At 44.8% G+C, this 13,313-nt stretch overlaps 1 protein-coding gene across 1 annotated transcript; it reads right to left on the reverse strand.

Annotated features, from left to right (window-relative positions):
• Positions 1 to 6,325: 6,325 nt before the first annotated feature.
• Positions 6,326 to 6,758, reverse strand: LOC147718533 (ATP synthase F(0) complex subunit e, mitochondrial-like). Its single transcript, XM_086966738.1, has one exon. The coding sequence runs from the start codon at positions 6,733 to 6,735 to the stop codon at positions 6,520 to 6,522; it is 216 nt and encodes a 71-aa protein (XP_086822864.1). The 5' UTR covers positions 6,736 to 6,758; the 3' UTR covers positions 6,326 to 6,519.
• Between the last annotated feature and the right edge of the window lie 6,555 nt (positions 6,759 to 13,313).

Raw genomic sequence — 13,313 nt, forward strand, 5'->3', positions numbered from 1 at the left:
GAGGAGCGCACACTGCGCAGTGAAATGATACACTGCACCGCAGGTGACTGCGCTGCACTGTGAGAGGATACACCGAACCGTCATTGTGTCCACTGTGAGAGGTGAAGCTGCCCGTGAAAGGACACACCGCGCCAGGCAATGGCACACTGCGCTGTGAGTGGTTGCACTGCACCGTGAGAGGATGTACTTCACTCTGAAAACTATTACTGCCTCTTGAGGGGGCCGCGAGCGTTCCCGCCTTGAGAGGTTACACAGCTGGGGCACTTCGCCCCGCGAGAGGACCCACTCGCCTCCCTGGGCGGAGAGGTGTGCTGCTGAGTCCTGAGTGACGCCGCCCGCCTGCCCTGCTCTCTCCTCCCGTCAGCACCCGTGGCATGGAGCCGGAGGTGCGGCTCCCACAGCTCCCGCTATGATAACCAAGGCAGTCGCTCTGCTCCTCTCCCAAGTAAGTTCTCTTTGGGGGTCCCCTGGCCTCTCTTTGCTCGTGTCTGCTCTCATCACCCTCACACCTAAAGTAATAGGGTTCTGGCACTCGGCGCTCGCTGTCTCGCAGCTTTTCTCCTTTATAAAGTGCATGCCTTCTTAAAGTAGTTTTATGACTGTTTCTTCCAGCGTTGGTGCTGCTTGTTTACGGTAAAGTTTCATGCTCAATCATGTCCGGATGCAATGTCTTGACCTTGTGAGTTTCAGAGGCGCCTGTCAGCCTATAGGACCTCTCCTCGTGTTGGCTTGTACAATACGCCTCTCTTGTATAACGCTGAATAATATTGAAAATAAACGCAGCCCACTTATTTAAAATCATAAACGCACGTTGGGCAAGGGAAGCGCAGCTTGAAGAGGTGTCATGAGAAACGGAACTAATTGTTGGGTGGGAAGAACCCATTGTCTGTATGCTGGCTGCAGGCTTAAACTGAGCACACCTGCATGCGAGTTTATTTACCTTTTCCTGAAACCTGACAACTGCACCTTATTCGCCGACCTCAGAGCCCCAGCAGCAGACGAAAAAACCTTCTCTCGTTATATGGATGTTGTCGTATTTATTATATACTTCTTGCATATCCCTTAGCTGCAGTGTCTCCCGAGAGTGCTTTGAAGCATGTTCTAGCCTTATGCAGCACTATACGAGGAAAATAAAACAATGTAAAATAATAAGCTGAAGCGTTCATCCTATGTAATGTCGATGTAAGCTCATGCGTTTGGGAAGGAGGGTATTTATAAACTCCAGGTTCAGGCTTTTATAAGCTGGTTCCAACATTTGTTTTTTTTTAAATGCACAATATTGTCCCGACCAATTAAACTTTGGTCCAGATTTGCTCTTATTTAGAGCAAGCACTAATTTTAATTTGTGACGCAGAGAAGTGCCCACTTTCCATTGCAAAGTGCATTTTGCCCTATGGGTGTTTGCCCTGATCCCTGCCCGTCCCCACTTTTTCAAATATAACGAACAACTTTTAGGTGCACATAGTCAGATTCCTAGTGGTTTAAGTAGCGTTATGGCCTGTCCTTTTGAACATTATATTATTTAGACGTGTTGAACATTTTACTACATCATCTGCTGATTGTCGCTCCATGACCCAAGGCCGTTTTGTAATGTCATTCTACACTTTTCAGCCCAAAATATCCTTTGAGCTGAAAAAGTTCACGCTATCACAGGGCAAACTAACTGTACTTCACAGAGTGCCAAAACCATCTTCAATTTTGTCTGCAAAGGGGTCTAAAGGGAAGGGTCGGACTGGGACAGAAAATAGCCCATTGCAACGCTGCAGACTGCTGCAGTGCTGTTTTGCATGAGTATCAGTACATCTGAGCTGGCATCTCAGAAGACAGACAAGTGGAAAATATTGAACATCTTTTTTTCTGCTGCCCTATGTATTTGTTACCCAGGAAAGTTTGGCTTTTACCAGTCTGTCGGTTACTAGGCACCAGCTCTGCTCTTGCAGCGTTTAGGATTCTTAAAACTGATACTTCCCCCTCCATCGCCATTGGTGTAGCAAAATTTGTGAGTTGGGCGTGGTCAATCCGAACCCGTAACCTTGGCAAATGATGTTTTTTATTATATAGTTTTTATGACTATTTGTTTAAAGTAGCACCGTTATTATGTAGCAAGGGGTCTTCTCGTTCATCAATGTTTAAAAATTTAATACTTTTCTTAACTTGTTTTTAAATGTAATGTATTTATTATCTTATATGCAAAATGAATCGTTTTTAAATATATATGTATTTGTCTTTTATGATGTGAATCGAATAAAGACCTCTTGACTGACTGACAAATGTAAACAAAGTATACAGTGTCTTAACTAGACGTAGCAAAGGGTTAACTGATTGACATAGGATATCAAGGTTATATTCACCCTAAAACCCAAGTAATCAAATGTACAGTATCAACAATACAGGGAAAAACACTACGAACCCAAAGATATTTACCTGCACGCATTTATAAAATATTTGGTTATATCTAGGACATATCTTAAGTAGTGTTACTTAATATGTATACCAGATAATAGGGGTACTGCTGGGCTCTTCTATTGTTCCGAAAAAACAAGTATCAGCAGAGTATTATTTATAAATGCTTAAATTGGGCAAATATTGTTTTCACTTTATGCAGCATTTCCTTGGAAAAGAATAGTTCCACATTTTCAAACTAAGTTTGGTGGATGGACCTCAACTCATCATGGTGTAGGAGGACAATACAACTACCACCTTGATTGACCACATATAGAGATCACCACTGGCCCAGTGGTGAGCTTTGCACTCTGTCAGGAATCACCTTCATGGCAGATCCTGTTGAGGTACAAAAAGTTTGGTGATGTGGATCATGTAGCACCCACACCAGTTCTGGAGCACGTAAATGACTACGCCACACATAGAATTCTGAAATACCCTTCTTTATTCTTCGACTTTCAACCGTTAATTCAATGTACTGAGTCATAGACTTTATTGACTACACCCAGACACATTCAAATACCGCCCAACTGATTATGTAACTCTGTTAGGAGTCTACTTAGGACCACAAGGTCTTACAGTATATGATCAATTGACACTGCATCTCCCCCTTTTCCAAACAAAAAATATGTAAAACATATATACATTAGGGCTCCTCAATGAGGTGTCGAGGTGCTCACACCAATTTTCCAGATCGAGTCTTAAAAGGCAAAGGAGTTGCACTGTCATCTGGCATCGTAGCTGTAGACTCAAATGTTTGACTTGGACACTCAAGTGTACTTGTTTCACTCCTGAGGTCTGGAGATGACAAACATCCAAGCAGCTGTTTGAAATGGGAGGAGTCTCTGGTAATGGACTTTCTGGGACGTTGAGCTGTCACCATATGTCCTTTACTTGTCATGACTCTCAATCAATGTTCCCTCTAATTTTTTTCCTCTGTGTGCGGCAATGGAGGGTCTCTGTGCGCTGCAACCATGGCTATGTGCGCCAGGAACCAAACCACGCGTGTCTGCGGCGCCAAATGGCACTCCAAAATGTTACTTTAAAAAGTGAAAAGATAGTGCATTTTCATACATACAGCGCCACAATAAGGGTCTTAAGGGCAGTTTGCAAAATTGGATAAGCACTCTCCCCTCCCCTCTACCATCTCCCACCACACTCTTCCTTCTCTCTCCTCTACCCTCCATCCCCACACTCTCCTCCCTTTCTCCCCTCTTTCCTCAATCTCCCTTCTTTCTCCTCCGCTCTCCCATCTCTCCTCAAGGTACACACGATTGTCAATGAGCACTAACACAGCATCATTTATACCATTTCGGCATTAGTCAACACCACTAGTTTTTCCCTGTTGCTCTCATCTTCATCTCCCCCATGGTTACTCCTTTCCCAGGTCTATCTCCATTGCTCTGCCTTCCACCTCTCATGCCTCTCTCCCAAACTCATCTTCTCCCTTTCTATGCTCAACTCTCTCCCTCTCTATAATCTCAGACTCCCTCTCCTGCTTCTCTCTCTTGCTTCGCTCTTGGGCTCCCTGTCCGTACTTCTCGCCCCTGATACACTCTGTCTCCCTCTCCATGCTTCTGTCCCCTGCTGAACTCTCAGGCTCCCTGTCCGTGCATCTCACCCTTGCTTCACTCTTGGGCTCCCTCTCCGTGCTTCTTCCTTGCTGCACTCTCTTCTCCCTCTCTGTGCTTCTCTCCCCTGCTGCACTCTCGTGCTCTCTAGAGATGTGGCCTAACGACAAGAGCTGCCATCTAAGTCACGTAAATACAAAACATGTTGCATTCCAAATGCTATAGGTGTCACATTCGCGAAAGTTATAACTATTGGCATTGTAAATGACAAAGCTATCCATTTAGCTATTTTAAAAACCAACACATAAATAAAATATTTGTCATTTACAAGACCAATAGCTCCAACTTTTCTAATGCGAGACCTATTGCATTTCCAATGCTTGTATTATTTCTAACGGTAGTTAGTGTTCGTATGAAATGTATGTTGAGTTAAATGAAAAACTGGTTGGTAAATCACCTGAACGTCACACTGACGGAACTGATTAACAAACGAGGTTCCACAACTTTACAGTGTGGGGTGCAAAAGGCTGAGTGCCCTATGACGTCACGACTGTCCGAGCTTTTTGCCAAAAACTTTAATGCAAATTTCTGTTAAAGTTTCATCACAGACAACACCAAGGACCACCTTCATACCAATTAAATACACAGCGCTGCGTTATGGAAGCCGAAGAAAATAGTGAAAGCGCTTTATTTATTAAGGCTGATCCAATAATTCCACGTCTTATGTGGTAATATCGTACAATATTCAGATTGCCCCTTGTTTGCTCCTGGTTTCGTTTAGTGGTAGAATTCTCAAAGCCAGGTCATCCTACATTAACCAGCCCTGACAAGGCTCCCAGGCCCACGCGTGACTAGCTCCAGTTTTTTCTTTGAATTCTCGGACTTGTAGCTTATTTTACTCCATTCTAAAACCAGGACTACAACTCCCAGAATTCAAAGAAAAAAACCTGGGCTGGATCAACTCAGCACACCTGGACCTGGGAAAGTTGGCAGCTATGTTAACTGTTGTGGGTTTGCTTGGAAATCTAGCCACACTTGCACCGCCGCACACCTTTGTTCACAATGGTTGATTGGCGCTTCTGTTGCCACCACTTTGCATTGCACAGCACCACTTTACATTATATGAGCCCCTTGCTTAAGTTTAGTACATCTGGGCCCAAGTATGTACTTTTGAAACCTACCCCCTATCTCTCATCCAATACCATGTTACGAGAGTAACTTCTAAGCAGTCCTGGTGTTTCAACTAACAGCACATCGAGTGCTGGGGCTTGTAGGCGGTACTTATAATAGGAATGGGCAACTACACATCCCTGCATGCTCAGTTCTAGGGACTGAAAGGAAAAGGGCCATCATCATGACATGGTGTCAGCTGACTCCTTGTCACTGAGGACACAGCAAATTCAGCCCTGCCAAGTTCACCAGCCCATGAGTGACTAGCTGCTCCTGTCCAGGTTATTTCTTTGGATTCTGAGATTTGTAGCCTTGCCTATTCCATTAAAAACCCAGGACCACAACTCCCAGAATTCAAAGAATAGACCCGGGTTGGAGCAACTCACCATACATAGACCAGAGAAAGTTGGCAGCTATGCACGTCCTGCATTTTATGAAACAAAATAAGTCATTTTGGCAGTTGTGTGCTACATTCCCAACAACACAAATTCGACTGAACAACCAAATTACAATTGACTGTAACAGGAAAGCTCAGGGCTGGTTCACTGTGTCCTTGGTGACAGGGAGGCATCTATTAAGAATATTTCTTATATATTTCTCTCATACCAATCTTTTAATTGCTTATTTAACCCCATCCCTTTAACTCTCTATTTCACTCCGGGTTAGATTCCTCCTCTTTTTATCCCTTGCTTGTTCTTGCAGAGAAATTTCCATGTTGAGCTTTGGGGGGCATACCTGTTTTTCCTGTAACATGGCTCCATGGCACGTACACCTAATCTGGGATTTAAAGCTAATACTACTTTACATTTTTTAACTTAGCTTTGTTTCCTCTAGCAAAAGCATGGGCTTCGTGCCCCAAGATACTGAATGCTTGTGGCTTAAAACCCAGGATAAGATATGCCTGAGGACATATATATTTAGAAGTATGTGTATCTTTATGGCAAACCTAGCCACCGAGCAAGAAAGTGCTCTATGAAGGGGTTACATGTAATTTTGTATAAAAACAATTTCATAGAATACCATTTCTGAGAAACCATTTAATCTAATCTGCTTAATGGAAATTTTCAGAATGAATGGCATTTACCTTTTAGTAGAAACCAATTCATAGGATGTCTTTTAGGTCGAAATTGGATTTTGAATGCTTATTTTATTTTAATTTTTTTAAATTTTCAATGTTCATTTAATGTCGTAGAAATGCTGTCAATTCACAAAATAAATCAGATTTATGAATTCAGCTATAAACTGATGGATGATTAGACACTGCAAATAAACCATATTGCAAATAAAGATGTTAACCATTCAGAGGAGCCGCAGATGAAAAAGAGGAGGTAGTGTTTCATTTCAATATTGTGTCTTCATTGGCAGCTGCAATTTCTTTTGCAATTCGCTCTGCCTCCTCATGCTTTGCTTTCTCCTCTGCTTCTATTCTTTTTTCCTCTGCTGCAATAGGCTGAAGATAATCATATCTTGTTTTTCCATAGATCATCCCAACCAGCAATGCAGAGTGCCTGGCAAACTTGATCAGAGGAGAAACAGGCACCGGGGGAACCATCTTCTTTCCAGAGCCAACGGCGATAGAGTGAATGCTTATTTTTTAAGTGTAAATACAATGGTTGCAGGTCTTATTTTCAGAGACAGTTTTGTCGAAGATATTTATTTGAGTGCTTTACTTTGGGGGACATATTCATATTTATATCTTTTACATTGTCAAACAATTACTTCGGATGTTTTCAATTCACTGACCCATTACCACCCATAAATACCGTACATCACTGGCCCCTCACAACCACTAAACACTAATAATCCCTGCCCCTTTAACCACATCTAAACTATACTCATCCCTGAAGCCTAAATGGTTCTTCTACCCCAAAAGTCCAATATCCCTAAACCATAAAATCAACCACTACCCCTAACTCCACCCATTCCTGAAACCCAAAAACACATTCTACGCCTAAATCCCCACCAATCCCATACCCTTTAACCCCTACCATGCTCATGACGAGCTCATCATGAGCCACGGTTGGCGTGTGCTCATGACGAGCTGAGCTCCTCATAACGGCTCCAACGCTCGCACCCGGGGTTAATTCCCCCGCTGTGCTGAGCGTTCCAAGAAACGGGTGTGGCCGCGACAAGCTCAGCTCGTCATGAGCACACGGCCACTGTGGCTCATGACGAGCTCAGCTCGTCATGAGCACTGGGGCGCTGTGCGCGCCCATCTGCCCCCCCAGCACAGCGGGGGAAATACCCCCGCGGCCAAGGAGTTAAAACACCTCAGCACACCCAAACTTCACCCATCCATGAGCCCTAAACACCCTCACCACTCTAACACATCGGCCATTCATGACCCATCGGAACACCTCAACACCCTAAACTCCTCATCCCTGTACACTAAAACCCGCTTTCTACATCTAAATTCCGCCCACCCCATAATCCTTAAAACCCCTTACCACCCTAAACTACACCCAATCCTGAGCCCAAAACAACTCTTCACCACCCCAGCCGCTATCCATACTTGAACCTTAAAAACCTCACAGCCCTAAACTCCACCCTTCCATGAACCATAAATCCCCTCAACACCCTTAATCTCCACCCATTCCTGAAACCTAACAACACCTCACACACCTATACACGACTCATCCGTGAACACTAAAAATCCCTCACCACCAATACACTCAACCAATCTCTGAACACTTAAAACCCCTTTCTATGGCTGAATTGCAATTATTCCTGATCCCTCAAAGCCCCTCATAACCCTAAACATTACCCATCCTTGAACCCAAAAACCCCTCAGTAGTCCTAAACTCCATCCAAGTTTAATGTAATTTTCGATTTTTCGTTGAAATGATCTTTCCTTTAAAATGCTTCCTTTAATTTTCGATTTTTTTGCATTTCCTTAAAATTGTCTTTCATTAAAATTGTTTTTCAATGATTTGGTTTCCTCCAATGTGGTTTCTCAGTTTTTGTTTTCCATGAATTAACAAACATCAGTATAAACACCAGGTAGAGGGGAGAAGAGCAGAAAATGGGGCTGAGGTAGGATGCAGACAAAACAAGGTGAATGATCACCTGGGGTCCATTGCCTGGAGTCTTACATTTCAATGAGGTGTTCCTTGAAGAGCATCTTCAGTTCTTTGTTGAAGAGCAGATGTGAGGGAGCCAGTTGGCAGACATTGGGATTTTAATGTTTTTGTAACGGATGTATAATCTAAGCTGATTTAATCATCTAGGTATTTCCTGTGAAGCAATAATTAGAAAGTGTTAACATGGATCAGTGAAGTTCTTAAATGCTGCTTGTCCCACCCCAAGCTTAGAGAATGGAGTAACTAAGAACTGATAAAGAGGATGAGCTGAAGGAGTGAGGGACTCACTGTCCTGTCGAGATGAAAAAGATAACCAAGGCCCAAAATAAACTGTAAGCAGGTGTAGGCTAATACAATATGTAGAGTAATAATAAAAGGGCAGCCCTGTGCTTGCTGACATTATGTCCTCTTTTCCATGCCACTGTGCACTCTGATATCAGAGGCTAGTTGCTAATTCACTAAAAGGTTTTGTTTACTTTATTGCTGAAAGGCAGGCGTACTATTCAAGTCAACTACAAACCCTTTGAGTGACGTCATATTTTGGCCAGCACAAGGGTCCTTATTACATATCCAGACCTGCCAACTCATTCAGTGGCACAGTGTGTTACACAATTTAGTCTCCCTACACATAGTCACTTGGGGTGGCAGGAAAGACAACTGGAAAGCATTGCACAGATCAGCTTACAAGCTCTTTTTCTGAGGCTGTAAGCAGCAGATGCCCAGTAAGGGTTGTGAAAACAAACCAGGACATCGCCCACCGCTTAATGACCCTTTGGTTTTTTGGGTGGCGGGGGCGTAGGTGGATCTCTAGGGGGCACAGTGCTTTCCAAGTAGCTCTAGGTACGAGGCCCCGCAACATCCAAAGGTCTGCCCCCTTCTCACACAATGCCTTTTTTTAGATCTCGCCTAGCGTTGCAGCGCATGCGCTGCTCGCTTGCGAGATCTATTGTCATTGGTTTTCTGTCAGGGTTCTTTGGAAGTGGGGTGGAAGCTCCACCCATGCTTTTTATTGGCAAGCGTCATAAACGCTCGCTTTTTACTGAAGTGAGGCTTGTTTGTTCCCTCCCTGTCTCCCTTTCACCTCGCCCACCCGGACTGGAGATTTTACAGGGCGTGATTCCTGTTTGCACATATACTTTCAGTGGCACTAGCAGCAAAGCTGCATTTGTGGTAAACAGTGGTGCAACGTTTTAAAATACGGCACTCATGGCACGGTTTTACAATTATGTTTCACATCAGTGGTGCGATGTTTTAAAATATGGCATTCATGGCGTTGTTGCAATCAGCAGCGCAATGTTCCTCACAAACATGTTTGCTCCCTCCCCCTCCAGTTGATCGTGTTGCATATGTTGCTCTTGGACCAGCTGAAGCGGCGGGAGCTCTTCTTTCCCCCTAATATGGTGGCTCCACAGTCTCCATGTCCGGCCTGTAAACCAGCCCCCTCCGGTGCTCCCGTGAAGACGCCCAGAAAAAAGCAGCTCCTAATTTAAACCCGGTTCTGTACGTTTTCTGTCACACATTTGCGGTTTATTCTTCTCATCCGCAATGGCTACCACTACCCCACACTGCGGCCACTGGCGCTCCCGCCTCCCAGCCCCCTTACAACATACAGCAGCCCCGCTGGAAGCTGCTGGTGGTCAGCCCCGCTGCTGAGGCCCTGGCACGGACATCGCGTAGTAGTCATCTGGAACCACTACTTGGTTTTTTAAAGGCAGGAACAAATGGATCATTGACGAGCTGCACGTTGTACATATGCGAAACCTGGTGGGTAAAACTACATTGACCAGAATGCAGCTTTCATTGGAATAGCGGGTCCCTAGCCGGAGGCATACTTTGTGTGTGTCCTGCAGGTATGCTTGTATATTGAAACCTTGTTTGCTTCAGGCATGCTTACTCAATACGTTGTTTTCCCTCTACACATATATTTTAAAACAGTTGCCATCAATGTTGTTTATTAGATGGTTCATAAACTCAAGTGGTACCCAACAAGTACACTTACACTTCATTTAAGCAGTTCTTCATTGTACCCCCCCACCTATTTTTTTAATTTTGTAGCAGCACCACCAATAACGGAAGGAAGCAAAGCAGTTCACCAAGACTAAGTTTAGATGCTGCTTAAAGTGCGTAGATTTGCTTTATTAGTGCAAAAAATATGTTTTACTAGACAGTTCGATTTAAAGTATGGGTTTAAACATGACAGCAGGCAAAGTGTTGCTTGCTAAAAAGCCCAGACTGCACAATTTAAATGCGTATACATGGCAGGGACTACTCGACATTTGAAAAAGTAGATATGCAGCTGATACAGCCCCTCTGTTATGTGGTCTACATTTTCTACCCCTGCCTTGCGTAGAAGCAAATAAGGTTGCCACCATTTTGTTTGGTGTTAGAAATGTGGTTTCTGATGTGCTAGGGTGTGCACCTAAGCCAGGCAGAACCCACCACTCTAGACAGGGCAAGTCAGTTACACACCAAGGATAACCTTTGCTCGCCCTCTGGTAGCTTGGCACAGAGCAGGCAGGTTTATCACCAAAGGCAATGGGTAAAGCATTTGTGCAACTGACTCACACAGCAACACAATAAATACATCACAAGACAGAATCCACACAGGATTATATAAAAGTATATATTATATTGTATATAAAACCAGACCAAACCAACATAATTCATAAATACTTTGCACACTATGCAATCACTCAGATAGTACTCGTTATTCTGATCAGGGTAAGACAAAAACAACATACATCATACCATTAATGCATGTAATGCAAATTAAGTTAGGAGAAAGCACATGAATCACGGTATATACCAATAAAAATATAGGGAACCTGCACTCCTATTAAACTTTAAATGTAAATCAGGTATAAAACGTAGGGTTAATACGGTAATCCAAAATTCTCCTATGTGCGGCAATTTTCTTACGGTGGTTCCATGCCACGCATGGGGGCCTCCGTTTAGGTTTCCCAACAATCCCAACAGAAGTTAAAGTACCCTCCAGGTACGTCCGAAAGTAGAAGGGGGAGGTAATAACTTCAGTATGACACAGGGAGGCCCAGTTCCTAACCCCCAAACTATCCAGACATCTCTGTCATCTGTGAGTTCTCACAGTGGGGGGGGGAGGGGGGGAGTAGCCCCAGGTGCATGGTATCCTTTCTCTACTTCACCTCCGACCAGTTCAGGGGTGGTAGCCTGAGGCTGGTCCTCCAGCCCAGGGTATGTACCCATAGGCTTGACAGGAGACTGGGTGAGTCTTTCCTCCCCCTGCCCATCCTTCTGGGGTTCCTACCCTCCCTTTAGGACTGGTACCCCAAAAATTCAGAACTGTCAGGGCGCTTGTAAAAGCCGTCCTGCTCAGTTCACCCACCAGTTCAAGAGTGCTATCCTACAACTTGTCTTCCAACCCAGGGTCTGTACCCTTAGGCTGAACAGGGGTTAGGGGCGAGTCCTTCTTCTCCTTACCCCTCCATCTGGGCCTCTGCACCCTCCCCTGCAGAGTGGTGCTGCCACACACCAGTACTGGTTGGAAGCAAGTAGCAGCCTCTCCCCAGGTTCTCCTGACACTCTGAGGTGCCCCTCAGTGGATAGTCTCCAAGTACAGACTAGACTCCCCTCCTGGCATCCCCTCGGGGTACTATTCAGGCTCTAGGCCTGGACAAAGGGCACCCGGGGACTCTGCCCACCCCACCTCTCCTCCTACTTTGAGAAGGGACATGGGACCTTTTACCCACCCCACTACATTGGGACCTATCTATGCTACTGTGAACCCCCTCCTGACCTTGGTTGGAGAGGCTGTGGGCCACTCCTTTCAGGATCATTCCCAAATGCCTTTCCAGACTCTCTGGTACTCACCCAGAGGTCTTCCTCCTTTGCAAGTTCCCTGGGGTCAGATAACTCACACACTAACAGGTGTTGGCATAGCCTGTCCCAGGCCTGAAAGTATCCTCAGGGTCGAACCGATGCTCTATGGGGTCCACCTCTCATCCGCCTTAAGTCTGGACATAAAGTATACACAGACTAAAAGGAAGGTGAGCGAGGGAAGGAAAGGATGGGGACAGCAGGGAGGGAGACCTGTAATGAGACAGAAAAGGGAATATGATTACTATATGTTGTGTATACTCCTTGACAGAATGGTCTGTGCAGAACACTATGACTATACTAACCTGTAAAGAAAAACAACGTGCACCAACATGCAGGGGAGTGTTGAGCTTGCACCTCTATTTCTTACACAGGATATCTGAAACAACACATAGGCATGTCAATATCATACAGTCCTAAACCTTCTAAACCTCTTTCTGCCTTTCTCTATAGTCTACCTGAAATTAGAAGGTACTTTCTGTGGCTCAAACAGAACATCTGTATACCCCCCTGTTAAGAAACATACACATAACAATTATGAAATCATGTGATTAAAGATGAACGCAAATAAACTGGGTGTAATGCATTCAAACCCAGTAAGTCATAGCTCCGTAATGCCCAAGTCAAGTAGCACAGAGTATCCCAGGTAATATCTGGAGAGTTACGTCACTCCTCCCGATATAAAGTGCGTTTCAAAATAAGAGGGGTAAGCCTCACGAGGCTTCCAAATAAATGTGCACATCAAAGTAAATAAATAACGAAAAGCACTATAGCCCTTATTTCCCTCGCATGAACTAGATGGAATTCGGGAGTTCGCCAACGTAGGGAAATAAATCTCAGGGCAAAGCAGAGTGCAAGGCTTTCCACAGAATAACAAGCAGAGCAAATGTTTGTATCCCAATAGGAAGAACTGCAATACCGCAATATATCCTGGCCGCGTAAAACCCCGCTACTGAGGCCAGATAGCACCGCAGGAACCTAGAACCAGGAATCAGACTTGAGAGCAAAGTATTGGTGCATGAGGCACCCCTACCGGACCAGGAATCGTGGAATCGCAGTAACTGCAGCGGGACCAAAGCGAAGGAATAATCAGCAGCGGTTCCTCTCACCGCCTCGCCTTTGACTGTGCTTCCGCATCACGTGGGACGCTCTGGCAATGTTGCGTCCGACGTGGTGTGTCCTCCACGGGCTGTCGGGA

This window comes from Lissotriton vulgaris, chromosome 4_1, assembly GCF_964263255.1.
Source record: "Lissotriton vulgaris chromosome 4_1, aLisVul1.2, whole genome shotgun sequence".
NCBI lineage: Eukaryota > Metazoa > Chordata > Amphibia > Caudata > Salamandridae > Lissotriton > Lissotriton vulgaris.

What these genes read in the sequence shown, in the direction of transcription:
- LOC147718533 (XM_086966738.1), bottom strand. Translation starts at nt 6,735, where the DNA reads ATGGTTCCCCCGGTGCCTGTTTCTCCTCTGATCAAGTTTGCCAGGCAC.